Source organism: Pagrus pagrus (genome assembly GCF_965226575.1).
Source record: "Pagrus pagrus genome assembly, chromosome: 2".
NCBI lineage: Eukaryota > Metazoa > Chordata > Actinopteri > Spariformes > Sparidae > Pagrus > Pagrus pagrus.
The window spans coordinates 8,202,987-8,221,101 of NC_140186.1; the positions used below are offsets into that span (position 1 = coordinate 8,202,987).

General features: G+C 43.3%; 1 protein-coding gene across 4 annotated transcripts in view; it reads right to left on the bottom strand.

The window, feature by feature from the left end:
• The window catches only part of LOC311272527 (uncharacterized protein), a 40,488-nt gene that overhangs the window by 8,746 nt on the left and 13,627 nt on the right, over positions 1 to 18,115 (bottom strand). For 3 of the 4 annotated variants that reach the window (XM_084378991.1, XM_084378993.1, XM_084378992.1), the window contains exons 3-17: positions 17,026 to 17,123; positions 13,280 to 13,425; positions 12,959 to 13,054; positions 11,531 to 11,652; positions 11,136 to 11,244; positions 10,631 to 10,739; positions 10,221 to 10,315; positions 9,399 to 9,513; positions 6,531 to 6,629; positions 6,259 to 6,443; positions 5,507 to 5,588; positions 3,283 to 3,350; positions 1,391 to 1,498; positions 747 to 848; positions 437 to 575 (exon numbers count right to left, since the gene is read on the bottom strand). In XM_084378991.1, coding sequence (XP_084235117.1) covers positions 437 to 575; positions 747 to 848; positions 1,391 to 1,498; positions 3,283 to 3,350; positions 5,507 to 5,588; positions 6,259 to 6,443; positions 6,531 to 6,629; positions 9,399 to 9,513; positions 10,221 to 10,315; positions 10,631 to 10,739; positions 11,136 to 11,244; positions 11,531 to 11,652; positions 12,959 to 13,054; positions 13,280 to 13,425; positions 17,026 to 17,123 — 1,673 coding nt within the window. The remainder of the gene's footprint in view (positions 1 to 436; positions 576 to 746; positions 849 to 1,390; positions 1,499 to 3,282; positions 3,351 to 5,506; positions 5,589 to 6,258; positions 6,444 to 6,530; positions 6,630 to 9,398; positions 9,514 to 10,220; positions 10,316 to 10,630; positions 10,740 to 11,135; positions 11,245 to 11,530; positions 11,653 to 12,958; positions 13,055 to 13,279; positions 13,426 to 17,025; positions 17,124 to 18,115) is intronic. The other variant, XM_084378994.1, reaches the window with a different exon arrangement.

Genomic DNA, 18,115 nt, shown 5'->3' on the forward strand with positions numbered 1-18,115 from the left:
GGCTCGTTAACCATGGCGGGGAGGAGGTCGTGTGCCTCGGGCATCTGTATAGATTTTCATGTTCTGTTCTGTGCACGTGACATCTGTTGCATGTTGTCCGTCCTGAGAATGGAGGGTGTGGTTAATAGTCATACACCAATAGCATGGATTAGCGATAGCATTGATATTAGCATGGCTAAGCAATAGTATGAATATGAGCAGGGACCTTTAATTCTTGTGTGAATTGTAAGGAGACACAACGGGCTGAATAACAAGCGGGATTAGTATTCTTAAAATAACATCGGTACAGACTGATGTCTAATCCTGATTGCTGGTTATGACTGATGTGTCTTTTATTCTTAAGTCTCAAAAAATGATACTTTTATGTGAAGTGAACAAAATCAGAGCGTTATCATGTAGTTTTAATCCCTAGATGAATAAAGCAGCCGTGTTTTACCGAGCTTAGTGATGCCAATCTCTTGCAGATCCTCCAGGCTGATGTCAGAGATGAAGTCAATGTTTTCATACCCGTTCTGCACCAGAACCTGGTAGTACTGACTCAGACCCAGGTGAGACAGCCAGTCTCCCAGATTTGCCTAAAGCACACACATGGGAACAATGTTAAAAATCTTGTGCACAGATTACAAGACAGACATTACAGTTTGACTGTATTCTGCAGCACGTGTAGGTATTTGCGTGCATGCAGCTGCCAAAGACACAACATTTCCCACTTTATCTACTTTGTGTAGTGCACGTGAGGGCCTTACAGGCTTGTGGTCAGGCAGCCAGTCTGTGGAGGGCAGCTTGCTGATCTCTGATGTTAACTTCTTTCGATGTCCAGGCTTCATGACCCCGATAGCCGTCAGGTCCTTCGACGCAAAGCACACTTAGTCACGTCAGGAAATCAGCACAACTACTGTGGGTGTTTTTTTCTTTCAAATGTAAACAGCTTCACGTGCACGTTTGACATTTGTACATGAGCAGCATGTGGTATGCCCTTAGGAATATTTTGCTTTGGATAATCTCTGGTGAGTGTCCCCTGGCCTGAGGGGGTTAACGTCATACCATTGTGTCTGCTTCAATACACAAACGCACACACAAATACACACACACACACACACACACTGGCACTAAAAACACACTCAAGGACAAACAGAGAGTAGCGTTTACAGCACAGACTGGAGCACACGGCCATGTGTGAACACAGGTATGTAAATGAAGCCGACAGAGTATGAGGAGTGACTGGCTGAGGCTCAGGACTCACACCGGGGGGTCAGGTGACAGAGACAGGAGGGTCATGATGACATCATCCGGGTTCGGTGGGGGAGCTGATTTGAGAGCTGTGCTGGGGGGGCGGAGCCTTGACAGACAAGGGGGCGGGGCGTGAGGGGGTCAGGGGTCATGACCTTACCTCGGGGGTCATGCGGCTAATGGTGTCTAGATCATATCCCGCGGTGAGGAAGTGGGTGGTGTAGAACTGCAGCTGAAACTCACCCAGCCACGTCACTACTGCCTGCTTCTAGAACACAGAACACAGAACACTACTACCTGCTTCTAGAAGAGTCCGCACGGGTCTTCTAGAGCACAGAACACAGACCCGTTCTAGAACACAGCATAGCAGCCTGCTCCAGAACTGAAGAACAGAACCCTGCTCTACAGCTACATCTAGAACAGCACAGGGAACCTGCTCCGGGACACATTACAGAATAATAACCCTGAGATACCCGCCGACACAAATACAAAGAAAAATACCGACGTAATTTACCCTGCTACTTAAAAAAACGGAGTAAATCAAATCGGACTTTTCAGGAATAATAAATTGATCTCTCTGGATACACATTACATCCCAACAACACTGCTTATAATTCATAAATGTTCGTAAAAATAGAAAGACACAAGCGTCACCTCTTACCCCTAGTGGTGGCTAGCCATGCAGATTTATTTGAAAAGTTTTGAGATCCTTGCTGCGAGACTTGCCTCCGATACAACAGAGGTAAATGGAAGTTCATACATGGTGTTCACAGCATTGGAACAATAGATTTGAAACATCTTAACAAAACTGTGTCGATGAAGGTTCACCCAGGTCATGGTACCTCTAATTCATTCTTTTTAATTATAATCTTAAGAGGCTGCAACCTAGTTAGTGAGAAGTGAAGAAGCCTCTTGGATGAGAGGTGAAACGTCTTCAAGAAACTGAAACACGGACTGTGTTTTACCAAAAATGGGAACAGCTTCATTGCCTTTCATTTTGCACAGTAGAGCGACAACAATAAGTCAATTAAAGAAAATAATTAAATCCATCTATTCTGACAATCGTACAGTCGTTTCAGTCATTTTTCAAGCAAAAATGTCAAACGCTTGCTGGTTCCAGCTCCTTAAATGTCAGGATTTGCTGCTTTTCTTTGTCATGCATGACAAAAACTGTTAAAACGAACTGAAAGTAATCAGCAGAATAATCTGCGATGAAAATAATCAATAGCTGCAGGCCCCCTGACAGTTTTCTCTCAGAACTACTAAAGGCAAAAACAGGTAAAACCTGATCAGAGCGAGAGCCGTGGATGATAAACTAGAGTAAAGGTTTCTGTTTCTGAGAGGAGTTTGCACAGTTTGTCACCACAATGACATTTCCATTCACCTTTGTTGTTCTACTGTTGAGTCATTTGGTGATTTCAAAACTGCACGTGACCGTACGGCTAGACACGACTAGATTATCACCACTAAGGGTGAGAGGGACCGAACGTCTGTGTCGTTCTTTAACAGTTCAAATTGGACTTTTTTTTTTTGAAAATCGAACACATCCGAGCTGTTATTTTGTGAATGAATTTACTGTCAAAGACTGTTGGACGACATCGACCAATGAGGACACGCTAAGAACACTACTGCTGTCGCCTGGCAACCGTTCTGTAACACACACGGCGAGTTAAACCCTCAGATCCACAGAGCACGCAGCGCTGCTGGCAGGTTCTAGAGCAGAGCGGCAGCATGTGGCCACCTGGTGTCTCAGTGTGATGTGAGGACGGGAGGGGTTGGTGGGGATCGGGGTGGTGGTGGTGGGGGCAGAAGGCAAGACAGCGACTGACTCTTCGACGTGTCTGTCGCTCTGCCTGTCTCCATGGTGACACACTCGCATGCCCATCCGCAGGGTGTCGCCCCGTTCAGGTGCGACACGACCACCCTGGCGGACGCCTCACAGAGCCCTACTGACTTTCTCTCAAGCCAGAGCACCGGTTGAGAGGGGAAACGGGTGCAATAGGAAGAGGAGGCCCCCCGCAGAGTGAATGAAGCCGCCACCCAAAAACTCACTTTCCCATCATCCTCCTCTGCCTTCCGCTCAAACGACCGCTGCTCATGAACCGTGCTACTGGAGGAGCCTTGGGGTGGAGGTGAAAGGGGGGAAGACAAGGGAAAGAAACGAGAAGGAAAAAGAATAAAGTACACGACTTTAAGCAATAACAGACAGTTTTAGTTCACTCTTTTCTATTTTATTAATCACACTGGCAAATTAACCATAATGTATCAGTAAACCTTTGTTATAAATACATTTATTTGATGTAGACTTACGTGTGTGTCAAACTAGTTATTTATAAAATGTCTGTCCTGGCAGTGCTATTGTTTCTGGATCCAGGAATTTCATGAATCATTTCTTAGAACTGAGTTTATTTGTAACTGATGATTACTAAGGAACTACTAACAATAGGGAAAATATAAATAAGTACTGTACTTTATAGAAAATGGAGGATGTTTGGTGTTGTCATTCAATTGTGAGTCATTTCTAGTTACTTATTTAGGAAATGAAAAGCTACTTCTAACTCTTCTTCCTGAAATCGTACTGGAAGTCTGCTTTGTTCCAGTAAACGACTAAGAAATGGAACCTGGAAATGAAAAACTCTAAGGCTCCTGGTTCCTTAATTGTTTTGCTTCAAAGCCAGGAAATGGTGTTATTTATCTCGAGATCGAGGCGCAGTCATTGAAAGTGTGAAGCTGCGGAGAAATCAAATCAAGTCAGGTTTATATTGTATTGTGTGGTCTTTCGTAATAATTTTGGTAACAGCTTTCCTGCTTGGCCGGCTTCGTGGTGTTTTAGCGCCACACTTCCCACATATCACTTAAACCGGTGGAGTGACAGCAGATTAAAATATGCTAATTTATCTGCTTCTTTCAAAGCGAGGTTAGGAAACCAACAACAACTACAAGCACAATGCCCGAAAGGAAGTGCAATAGCAGAGGCACCACATAAATGTCTACACAATACACTGTATGTCTAAATGTACATCAACATTTCAGGCACTATCGACTCACACTCAAACCGATGGACAGTTGGGTGAAATTTCAGAGACACTGCATCATTCTCCTAAATAACTGAAGAAGATGGGGATTTGTTTTAAAACATAACTGAAAAAACAAAATGGGTCCAGACAGCTTTACCGGTGTAATCCGAGATCCCAAATGGATTCGAGAAGACGTTACTGACACCCTTCTTAAAGCTAAAATCTACAGCGCACCCTGTCTGAAGTGGGTGCACGAGCTCGACCGTGCATCGAGGGTGTAAGTAATATCTTTTCAAATATATTTGTGGTCATCCAGAGACCTGGATTATGCTGGACGAGCTGTATGGGACCATTTTATGGTTTTATTGGTTATTTTCTTACATTTTAAAACAAGTCCCCATCTACTTCAGTTGTTTAGGAGGATGCTGCAACGCTGTTTTGCTGCGAAGCTCCAGAAATGTTTTGTGGACGAAGAAACTTCACCTGACTTCCCATCAGCCTGAGGGTGAGTTAATAATGACTTTTCATTTTTGAGTGAACGTATCCTTTAAAAGTGGGCTCTGAACCAGTGCAATCATGAATAAACTCATTCAATATAGGCCGGTTAATAAATGCTGGTCCAAACAGCTGTTGAGAGCTTTTCATTCTCAGGCTGATTTTATTAAACTGAAGTATTTTGATTTTTCTGTCTCCTCGTCTACGGCGGCCGATGCCGCGCGGGCTAATTACACTTCAACCTCTTTATTCTCACTTATTACGAGCAGCTGAAGCGTAAAACACACAAATTCCTGAGAACCTGAAACAATTTATCCCATGAAAGAGCAAGCTGTCCCTGGCTGCATTTTAGAGCAGCTTTTATAAATAAGGCATAGCTTGAATCACTATTATACAAGGACTGGGACGGGGAAACGCTGCTTGCGTCTGATACGAACAGACAGGTGGACTTTAGAGAGCCGGTTTGACTAAAAGTGAAATGAAGAAAAAAGTGATTCATAAATGCAGCGATTCAAACAGGCCCCGAGGCACTTGTTGTACCGGTGAGCACCTTGATCTCTTTCAAATTGCTTTCCCTTTACCACAGACATTAGCATTTCTTTTTATCAGCGCATGAGGACAACCGTTTGAAATCACTGCTGTGTTTTGATCAATTAGCAGCAAAATAGCCTTTTAACTTAAACGAAAAGTGGCACAAATGATCACTTCAAGTAGAGCTGGAGGTATCTCATTGATGTCGTGTTTGGGTGAGTCGGTGCGCTTACTCGCTGACTGCTCGACAGACTGCGACTGCTCCAAGAGATGCTCCTTGGCTTTTACCGACTGGGACAGCACGGTGGCCAGGAGCTAAAAGACACACACACACACACACACACACACACACACACACACACACACACACACACACACACTCATAAAATGAAACATTTACTCAAGCATAGTCATTCAAATCCCAGAGGTGTCTTATGACTCAGCTCAGTGAGTGCACATATAACAGACAGATTCTGGCTCGTGAACCTCTTCCTCCTGCAGTTTACCAATACAGCAGAACGTCTAGAATAAATACCTCTTAAAATAGACGATATCCCCGCAGCACAACGTGGGAACATCACCCAATTTGGCGAAATTGCTAATTGAGGAATTTTAAGGTAACACCTAAAAACAGCAAAGAGCATAAAGTGCACTGAAGACACTTCCTTATTATGACTCTAGTTGTAGAGTTTGTGTTGTTTTGGGGGCCCAATGCATGAGATATCAATACTAATTTTACCATGTGATTGATAAAAAGTCAGGAGGCCACCATCTTAATGCACCCGATCTACTGTTGAAGACAAACAATGCTGCTGCTCCAAATTAAGGTCAAAGTGTGCAGGAAACGCAGTTGTGGTTAACTCGGAAGGTAGACCTGTTTCCTGAAAATGTTTTGCCGTTTCCCAGAAACGACGTGCCTTTCGATTTGTAAAGATCCAGCTGCAATGTGCACATGCACACGCATAAATGCAAGGACTGCTCTCACCTTGACTCCTTCGGCCTGTGCGTGCAGGCCCGGAGCGTTAAGGCCGTGTGTGTTGACTCCTGGCGTGTTCGCCGGGTGTGGACTGGGTGCAGGGGTGGTCAGAACGTGCGTGTTTCCAGAGCCCTGCAGGCTGGTTGATGACCGAACACTGCCGAGGCTGCCCACACTGCCACTGCGCTCGCCACCTCCACACACAAACACACACACGCGCGGTGTTATATCCAGGACAAATAGTTTCACGTTGTTACCTGAAAACACACGTGTGAGTTTACCTGCCAGAGGTTTGCGCAGCACCCAGATATCCTCACTGGTGCTGCTCTGCTGTCCTAGAGTTGGAGAGCCTTGAGGACTCGGCTCAGCTGTCCTCGAACCTGAGACGCACAGACACAGACACAGACACAGACACACACACACAAACACACACACACACACACACACACACACACACACTTGTTACTGCTACTATTTCTCAAGAAAGATCTTGCAGTAACTAATCACTAGCTACACAGACCCATGTGATAATATGTGTGTAGGACTATATACTGTATATAAACTGTATAGTGTATCTTTTATACAGCATATATAGTATATAAACATATTTAACTCTTTAATGAACACCATCAAACACTCATAGTGGTTGCGCTAATAATTTTAAGGCTTGTAAAACCCCACAAACCCTGAGAGAGGTTCATCATTGTGTGCTCGTCTGCACAATATCAAATATTAGAGATGCACCAATCCACTTTTTTCAGCTCCAATCCAATTTTGATACTTGAATTTGGATATCTGCCGATACTGATACCAATGCCAGAAAGCTTTTTATAGATTAATACTACATCCGCCAAAGAGGTTATGTTTTCACTCCTGTCTGTTTGTTGGTTGGTTGGTTGGTTTGTCAGCAGGATTACACAAAAACTACTGAATGGATTTCCACGAAACTTGGATGGAGGACGGGTCGCAACCCAGAACAGACCCCATTAACTTTTGGTTTTTGCAGATCTGGATAAAGGGACGGACGAGGACTTCTTTTCTCACTTACATTTTTCAATATTTTCGTTCATTTCTCAGGGAATAAAGCATGGATCATGATCAAAATCACCTCGAAATCAGGTGTATTTATGCGGCTGCCACAATTTGATGTAAATCCAAATACAAAAATCCAGATATTAGATTAGGCGTGACTGAATTAAAGTGATAGTTGTATGAGGTACTTAACCCTGGTCAGTGTGATACCTGCAGTAGATGACTGTCAGCTCTCCCCCTGTGTGGACAGGGAAGCAGAGCATCGTCCTGCTAAATGGTACCAACAGCAAGACGTATTTTGCCATCAGACAGCCGTGCAATACAGCGTGGACGGCAATGTCAAGCACCAAAAATGTTCAAAATATAGCGGATACTTAAACGGATATATATATTTTTTAGGAGGCTACAATACGCCTTGCTGTCGGAGCTGTTTAGCAGTACGATGCTCTGCTTCTCCACACAGGGGGGAGAGCTGACCGTCATCTACTGCAGGTAATGCACTGACCTCATACAACCCACATCAAAAGACCAAGACTGTTGTGTCTTGGCGGAGGTATGCGCTCTACTGAGTGCTATTCCAGTTCAAAGTGTCTGTGTAAGTAGATTTCTATAGATGAGTTCAGTAGAGAAGTAGAGAAAAAGTAGGAAAAGAGAGAATAGTGCAAAGAGAAACTATAAACTACAGAAGCTGGATCGGTGACATCAGTCCGATATCTGACAAGTGAATTACGTCTGTATCGGCACCTGATACCAATATTGGATCGGATCGGTCCCAACACTAACACATATTGCACCGTTCAAGCCACAATGACTTTATTTGACATAAAACATCCAATGATTCAAACTAACTCAGCTTTATATAACATGTACAGTATGTGGAGGTTTATAAAAAATAGTGTCTTTAATTTGAATATCTTAGTTAAAGGGTCAGTTCACCCAAATTACAAGAAAGCTATTCCAGAACAATGGAAGTGGACAGAAAGAAATGTTGTATTACTACTCAGGATGGTTATCTGTGCGTATCTGTACTGTTTTTCTACATAAGGAACTGGTTAAATACTTTTTTGTCATTAGGGTGAACTGATCCTTTGATACATAACTTACATACATTTACACATACACATACTCACACACACACATATATAATATATATGTGGCTGCAGTGAAGTGCTGGAACAAGCATTTAGATAATATATTCTGTATGTGGTCTGACAGCGTGGAAACGATTCTTATCTGTGATTTAAAGTGATTCTACAGTATGTACCTGTCTGACTCTGCTGCTCCTGAGAAGTGGAGAGAGGAGGAGGAGGAGGAGGAGGAGGAGGAGGAGGAGGAGGAGCAGTGGACAGAGGAGGAGTAGACAGAGAAGGAGGAGAGATGGGAAGAGGAACGTACCCAAATGAGGAGAACCGAGGGAGGGACTGTGTGTTGGGGTGAGGGGTAGGAGGGGGAGGCAGATGCAAGGGGAGGACTTTGGAGGGGGGGTATGAGTGTCCGTTGACCGAGGCAATGGGACAGGGGTTGGGCCTGCGGAGCAGGAGGGTGTGGCACTGCTGGGAGGGGGAGTAACCTGGACACAAGCCAGGAGGAGGGAGGTGCAAAACAACAACAACAACAACAACACAACAACCGATCAGTCAACTTGAAACAAAACAAAATCTAATCAAAGGTATAAAATAATTGATCAAAATCAAAATATGAGAAAAGAATACATCCATATATCCACAGGGAATATATCTCTATAAATTAAAATGTAATATCACTTTACACGAAAAACAAACAATATGAACAAAAAGCATCACAAGCAAGAGCAGGCTGGTTTATTAATTAGGGAGGGTGACAGAAGGGGCAGAAATTCAGAGGAAGGGATTAGGGTTAACAGCCAATGGGAGACAGTATTTGATTCATGGAGATGATTGACAGGTTGGGATAAACTGATGGACTGCCCGAAGAGGCAGATGAGGCTGCAGCTAGCTAAATGATCAGCTATAGCTACAGAACAGCTGCTGAAGCTGAACTCACATACATGAGAAAGCACACACGTCCTCCCACCCACACAGACACACACACACACACACACACACACACACACACACAGCTGTGATGTCGGTGGTCACCTGCCCTCTTGATTACTTCCACCATGTTGGATGGAAAGTAGCCCACGCGGTCATTTCCTGTGCGGTTGTCGTGTATGCAGCCTTTCCATCGGCCGTCAGAGTGCTGCTCCAAAACCTGTCGACACACACACACAGTTTACAAAGAGATTACAACATCCGTACACTTTCACAACTACAGCTGGACAGAAGCACAACCGGCTAAAAATACAATGAATACATCACTAGGTTTGCATGTACAGTGCATAGTGGAAGCTAGTTTAAAAAAAAGCTAGTTATTAACAGTAATAGGTAGCGTTATTAAAACTTTACATGTGTGCAAGCTAGGTGATCAATTAACAAACAACGCTGACGTCATTAGCAAAACATTTTGTTAGGCTATTTAAGTTGTATTTTGTTTATTTTTGTGAAACTTTTTGTCTCATGTCAAATATAGCGACCATACTCCATTTTAATCTTACTGACTACTTCAGTTTGGCTACTTCCGTTAGCTCGGTTACACAGCTGTTACACCCTACTGGTTTATAGTGGTGGTCGTAGTATTTAGTCCCAACTAATCTCTGTGTTAAAACTAGTTTGTGTGGTGTAATCCATCGTAATTTAGTGATGTGTTAATCTCCATTTAAACACATGGCAAATACTTAGCGAAAGGGCTTAAAGAGCTAACGCTAGTGCACTTGGTTCCTGGTATAAGTGAGAGTTATACAGAAAGATTATAATCATTCATTGCATATTTTCTCTTCATTGACTGATGAAGACGTGCAGCACTTGGAGAGCAGGCAGAGAAATGTACTGTACTATGAGGCGATTATTGGATCTACGTACCGTGATAATGTCTCCGGCTTTGATGTTGAGGCTTGTCAGGTCGTAGTTGTTGCAGTAATCCTTCAGGGCACGCACCTGCATCGCAGCCGAAGCATCTACAAGACAAGAGTTTAGTACCAGTGAGCAGCAGAGTTGAGTGGAGTCAAGTAGACAATAGCAGAGCAGAGATTTTCAGGAAGAGCAGACCCATGAAGAGGAAGGCAGGTGTTTGCCTCTCTGGTGCTGTTTCATTCATTAAGATCTATTCAAAATCCGTATTTTGTTCAAGATTATGATTTTTTTTCTAGGGTGACGACGGCAGACATCTCAAACAGCAGCCTCACATTTGATTTCAGTCCAGCCCCTAAACCCTGCTATTACTAGATATCAGATTGTGACTTCATTAAGTGTGTTTGCACTCATGTGCTCACCTCTCAGTAGTTGTTTGATCTCCCGGCTGGCCTGTGTGGTGGTGAACTGGTTCACGATGTCCAGGGCAGTTTGACTAAGAGTGTTTCTCACTCCTGCACTGATGCCACTCTGGGTGGAGGCGGAAAGTAAAAAAATTATTAAAGCTGCAAAGTTCACAATCGGGATATACCGTGTGCATGCTCGCAGCTAACATTTGCTTTGTGTCCTGCCTCGGCAATAACAACACAATCCATCTGAAGGTGACAAAAGGATTAAAGAACAAAACAGAGCTTGTTTGAATATTGCATGACAGGTAGGATGCCGGCCCGTCTGCCACAGTTTTATGTAACAAGCAAACATATCCCACAGGCTTCATCACACAGCTCGGTGGGACGAATGCCAAGTGCTGAGGTGTAAACTTGCTCAGCCGAGGAGAGGCAGGCAGGTTTTAACAACAGTTGCTTTTGTAAACACGTTAAAGAGGCAGACGGACAGACGGTAAAAGAGACAGGCGGGTAGACTTACATCCAGCAGCAGACGTACTACCTCTGTCTTCCCACAGAGGGCTGCCTGATGCAGCGCTGTGCCAGACTCCGACTGTCTGTTGATGTCTATACCAGCCTGAATCAGCAACCTGCAGCACAAATTAGCAATATCAACCTTTACTTGTCGAGCATCTTTCATCATATAAGTGCTTAAATAGAATAAAAACTAGAGCAAAGTAAGAACAAAATCTTTACAAAGCACTCATAAATGCGAGCTTAAGTAGACGAGTAGTTTTTAAAAGACTCACTGGACAAAAACAGACAGACAGATTATCGTAATAATAACATTAGATTAAACGAGTAAGAGGTAGTGTGGGTATGAAAACAGACACACAGGGAGAGAGGCGGACTGAAAGGACTGAAGGGTTTTCGTACCGTATGACGTCGATGTGTCCGTTCTTGGCAGCCAGGTGCAGAGGTGACACTCCGTTGGGGTCGGAGGGTTTTGGTTCCAGCATGGCTGCACACATGTTACTGCTGAGCAGGAGCTGAACCACCTAAAACAGACAGACACACAGCATTTCCATTATTATTATTATTGTTATCATAATTATTATTATTATCAGGTCCCACTGCTGCAGTGAGCTGAACAGAAATGCTTGTATACGAGCTGCTTCCGCTGTGAAATCTTCTGCAAAATTGGATTTAAAACTGATAAATTCGATCTCTCTGTGAATTCAAGTCATTACCACGGAAGCTGCTGCTGCTGCTATTCAACCACTGTTTTTAGAAGTAGGACCAGATTGTGCCGAGGGGGGAATGTGTTAAAACAATGCACGTTTTCCCCTCTTTGTTAATTAGTTTTCACGATGAAAAAGAAACATTACATGTAAAAAAAAGTACAGGAAATAAAACAATGCACCTTTTAAATCTTATATTACGGGAGTCAGTTTGATTCTCAGCCTGGGTTCAAACTTTTTTAATGAAATGAGAGTATTAGTGTGCTGAGCAACAGACACAACTAATGAAAGGGCTAATTAGTCTGCTAGCAAAATGATCGCAGGAATGAGGTTGTCAAAGGGCCACAGGCAGCCAGCTGAAGGTCTGCCTGAGGGTCTACTGGGGATGTTCCTAATGACTAACTCCCCTGATGTTTAAATGGTAGTGTTAGACGAGTCGGCCGGTGCTAAAGTAGGAAAAAAAGTCCAAATTGAGAACAGTTTAATCTATAAAGTCACCGTAACGGATGCTTGTTTTTATAAAACAACATTTGACGAGGAATATCAAGGTGCTATACGAAGGCAACTGGACTTAGTACAGCCCTTAGATGTACCATAACCTCGGATTTCTTCACAAACATCTGACTGGGAGGGCGACATTTCAGCGCAATGATCTCAATATGTAATTTAAATGTGTTTCTGGTGCCGACTAGTCAGAAAACTTACAAGAAAATGAAGAAATTTAGTAAAAGTCAGGTGAGTTTTTTGGTTAACATCGCTCACATCCCAGCGGTCGACATGTATTTTTTTCTGTGGTCATACCTATTTTTTGGTTTTAGAGTATTTCTCTATTTTCAGTGTGTTTCTGCTTATGTTTTCTCACTTGGCGGCGTTGTTCTGTCTAAATGCTGTGCTGTCAAACTGATGAAGACTTTGCATGTCATCTTAGGTTGAAGTGCTCTGAGCTCTAATAAGTCCGGCTTTCCTCGTCATATATTTGTTATCGTCTTGTTTCTGGTTTTATGTTGTATCATAATGTGATATTGTCCCGTTTAAATGTAAAATATTAAATGTTTATCTGAATCTTTTCCTGTATATTAACACATTATAATAAATTAATCAAATTTTTATGTACTCTACTCACTCCAACACGTCCAAATTCACAGGCGAGGTCCAGTGGTGTTTTCCCAGCTGAGTCTGAGATACACGGGTTGGACTGGTGTTGTAGCAACATCTCCGACTGTAACACACACACACACACACACACACACACACACACACACACACACACACACACACACACACAAATCTTACTGGTGCTTATGAATTTCCCTAGCATGTAACAACCACAAATCATGCATGCACCATCGGGCACTAATCACACCCACAAAAACACACACACACACACACACACACACACATATGGCTGCGATACACACCAAAACACACACGCAAACACAGTTACCCCATCGTAGTGTCCATGCTGAGACGATAGGTGGAGAGGGATCTGTCCTTCATCTGACTGTCCGTTGACTGATGAGCCTGCCTTCAGCAGCATTTTCATTGGCTCAGTCTTCCCCTGCCATGCAGCGTAATGCAGAGGACGCATCCCTACACAAAACACACACACACACACACACAAAGACACACAGCCAAAGATGACAGCAACATAAAACAGAGATCCCACAAGCACATGCACACAGAAACACACCAGAAAAATGAGAGCATAAGGACACATGAATGCATGCAAGTACACACACGCCGTTATTGTTATTTCTTGTAGATAGACCAGTTAAAAAATAAATACCAGGGCTGCACAATTAATCAAAACATAATTACATAAAAAAACTGCAATATGGCCAAGTGAAATATCCAAATCATTGTACTGACGCGCTGCAGACACGCTCTGAGCTACAAATCTTGTTCTCCAGATGTAAGAAAGCATGTTTGTTTGATACAGACCCCAACAAATGTCACATCATCATGACTTTAATAGCTCTTTTCTGCAAAAATGAAAAATTGTGATGCAAAAATGATCGTTCCCAGTGTCTGTTACATCACTGGGAATCATAATATCTGACTAAATAATGGCTGATAGGATTTATTTTACTATATCGTGCAGCTCGTTCAGCATAACGATCAGTTATTAAACTCAATTATTCCATTATACGATTTCAGTGTTGCCAGTAAAATTGAAAAAAACAAAAAAAAACAAGTAGAGAGCTGAACAAATTAGTCGACTGAATGAATATTAATCAGCGACTTTCTTCTAATTTTTAAGTAAAAATCCATTTCAAGCTTCTCTAATGTGACATTTATATGTTTATTAGTAAACTTGAGATCTGATGAGGGAAAAACAAGACAACACGGGCCCCGGGAACTCGTGATGGATATCATGCTATTTCCTTGGCTGGGTGATAAAATAACATCGCAATACATATCTCTGTATTTTGAAATCTCTTAAACAACATTTCATAAATGCTCGGACTGGAAGACAAAATCAAATATCACAATATTTTTGGAGCAAATACGTCGATATTACACCGATATTGTAGGGACGACTATTGTTGCTTTTATAAAATATTAACACAATGAGATTTTCTCTATGAATAAAAATCAAGAATGTGGACATAATGACTAAGTGGGTAAAGGCAAATATGAGAACAAGTAGAACAGGCTAGTAAGTTCAGAAAATTAATCATTTTACTGTAACGCAGCCTGTAAAGCCTGTAGACGACACAAAATCCAAACTCTCAGACGATATATGGTATTTTCTGACCATCTGTAGACCAAATGATGGATGGATTAATCAAGACAACAATCATTAGTTTTAGCACTTGTTTGCAAACAGCAACAGATTTATCCACAGACTCTCTGTATCCCTCCTGGACATGCAGTCTTATTGTACTTGACATTCTTGTGACCTTTTTGACCGCTGAAGTATTGTCTGGGCGAGCGTCGTACCCAGGGGAAGCTGCTGACAAACTGCTCTCAGACAAAGGGCAAGGCAAGAAATCCCTTATCTGAACATGACCTAAGAGATCTTTGCAGGAAAATGGACGTTGCAGCCAACTCCTGGAGCCATGCAGGGAATGTAAGATGCTGCAAAGTTCACCTGAGCTCAGCACAAAAATCTAGCGTTGAGTCATTACCAGTGCCTCTAACCAGGAGACATTAAACAGCAATTTGTAGCAGTGGCTGCAAGAAGCAGCGAGCATGTTTCTCATGGCAGCGGCCCAAGACCCCCGGTCCTGATACCAGCGATGAGCCACATTGTCAAGCTGAATAAAGAGGCCCTCCAGGCCTGGTTGGCATGAGGGAGTCCTGACTCAGAAGAGAGGTGCTGGCAGGATAAAGAGACGCAGCGGCTGTAGTAGTTACAGAAGCTGAAGCCTGAGATGTGATGGAAAATGACTTTCAGGCAGCCTCAAAAAGCCTCTAGAAAGTGTTTTGATGATTGGCAAAGAGAAGGGAAGACTTCACCCAGACTGTGCAGGGAAAGAGAGACACTGAAGTTGTTTGAAGATGACAGGAGATCTCAGTCTCTCTTCATGTAACAGACACTGCCTCAATTCAGGAGGTACTTTTGGAGGACTGCTGAAGGAATATGAGCCTACTTCCATTTACAAGGGAAGAAGGAAGCACTGCGTGGTGCTGATGGCTGATCAAACTGGTGGAAGTACAGAAAAGAAAATCAAGGAAGTCTTGTTTGATATTAAGCGGTGCAGACAACCACGGAAAGCACCAAGTCTGTTTCCTTTCTAATGATAGTTCATCCTGAAATTCTGAAGGCTGAATTGTTGATATATTGTGACTCCCGTGTGAAATTTAAGGAAAGGGCTGTATTTGGCGGGCAGCGGTGCACCCTCAGATTAATGAGCACAGATAACCAACAACAACAATAAAGGTCTCCCAGAATGTTGACCACCATAACCACCACATTTCTGATTTTGGAAATACCCTCAGCTTTGTTGCCAGGAGAGTCCTGGCACAAATGTTTGCCTCCTTTTCTGTTTATTTCTTTTGGACAGGATACCGATCACAGAAGCCCAGGCATGCAGGATGTCCAGGTCAGCGACCTCAAGCTGGCATCTTGCACAAGAACATTTTGTAGACGGGTGCGACTGTGAATCAAAGCCTCGATGTCAGAAGAGAAAGCTTTTCTTGTCCCATCCGAGTGAGGGATGAACCTTGAATAATTTAATTTATTTCACTAGGGGTCCTCGAATCAAAACAAAACAAAACACGTACGTCACGTGGGGTCGTGGGTGTTGTTGTCTTTACTGTTAAGCAATCGCCGCTGCCAGTGGGAATCTCTCTGACGTGACAAGTCATGTTTTATGTTTAGTCACATTCTCTGACTTCTTTCCTCACTTTCTGACTCTCAACCAAATGAAACAAAACAATACTTTTAACAAAATCCAGGTTTGAACTTTCTGTCTCTTCATGTCTCTGAAGCAGAAATGTTGCATGTTATCTCTGCAACCCAGCCATAACACATCTGGATCGCCCATTTGTGGGAAACAAGCTGTGAACACGTTTCTTTAGCTGCTAAATGCTCCACCAGCTAGCACGTTCACTAGCCAGTCACCATCTTTTTCTCCACCTGCTGTTTACCAATCGGCACAGGGGCAGTTTGGCAGGCAGTGGAGGAACGGTTTAAGGTTTTTCTGCCACCTCCATGGGGTGAAATCAGGTGTGGGGGCCACCTACCAGTTGTGAACCTCTATTTCGAGACGCGCCGAGTACGACTGACTGGGAGTGTGGAGACGCTAGGCCTACATCCTGGAGGGATTATATCTCCCATCTGCCCTGAGATTTCTTCTTCTTCCTTCTGGAATCTGCGAGCATGAGATGGAGATTTTTGCAGCTCCTCTTCCACTTGGCTCTCCGTCCTGCAGACATGAAGCACTCCTCCTCCTCCTCCTCCTCTATTGTCTATTGTTTGCTGTGCACACAAATCTGTCACCTCTCATAAACACTGTATACTACGTTTTTTATTGCATCTCCAACGAGCGCTGCTATTCTTACATAACATGGTGTTATTGGTCACGCAGGGAAAGTCAGAAATATTTGTTTTCCTGTTTTTTTTTGTCTGGGATTGTTTTCTTTTCCTGCCAACCTTGTGTGTTTTCGCGCCTCCGTCATGACAAAAACACAGTGAGTTTTAAGGACACTTGCACTCTGTGAACATCTGCTGTGTGTTTGTACCTTTATGGTCTTTAATATCCACTGCTGCCTGGGCCTCCAGCAGCAGAGAGATCAGCTCCTTGTTACCACTCAGAGCAGCATGGTGCAGCGGCGCCAACCTTCACACAGACACAGATTATGTATAAAAATACACATATTCATCGATGTAGTGTAAAACCAGAGCATAACTTTGCAGAAATAATCTTCAGCGTAGAGCAGCTCCGCCCCTCAGCTCTGTGTGAGAGACAGGAGGGGGCAAATGACCTACTTCCATTAATAAGCAATCTCTCTACCCCGGAGCCGAGCGTACACACAGCGCCTCTCTGTGTGTGTGTCTAATGGATCCCTGGTGAATATGAGGGCCGGGCCCTGGAGTCAAATCAACGAATCATCAGTCATTACGCAAGGAGCTGAGTCCAATTATCTGATTCCAATCAGCATAATAAAAAAGATCTTTGTTATCTGATGGAGCCAAATGGAACACAATCGCAAACCAAGCATGTGCACACATAAAAAGCTTAACCAATCACGGGTCTAAATATAACCAGAATCCATAGTTGCACATTCGGAGTTGATAGGGGAACATTTCGGAGCAAATTAAGAGCTGAGAAATGTTGGCTTTCCTTTAAGGTAATTACAGGCTTTAGATTTGAGCGCTTTCAGCTGGCTTCACGTCTCAAACGTTTAAGATGATCCTCTCCGATAGTAAATTGATCTTCTTTTTGCCTGCTCACATTAGATGGAAGATCAGAGCGGGTGTCTAGCGCAGAATAAAAGTCGAAGAGGCTCGTCAGGGTTGTCATGTGGGTCTGTGGGTACGCTCACGTAGGCGCCTGAGCAATTGGAGCAAATGAATCCCCCATTATTCAATTAGGGGCAGCGGAGTTCTGGTTCTGGTGTCTCACTTTTTGTCTTTTTTAAAAATTAACTTTCAGGTAATCGTGTTCGAGCGGCTAATGCTAACGACCACTTTACTAGTTTTCGATACGGCATTTCGATACCACATATGTAATTATAAGAACAAGGGATCTGCCGTCCTGTACACAACTGTACAACACGCGCTGGTATCAGAATGGTGTACTCAATATCGGCTGGTATCGGGAAGGTAAAG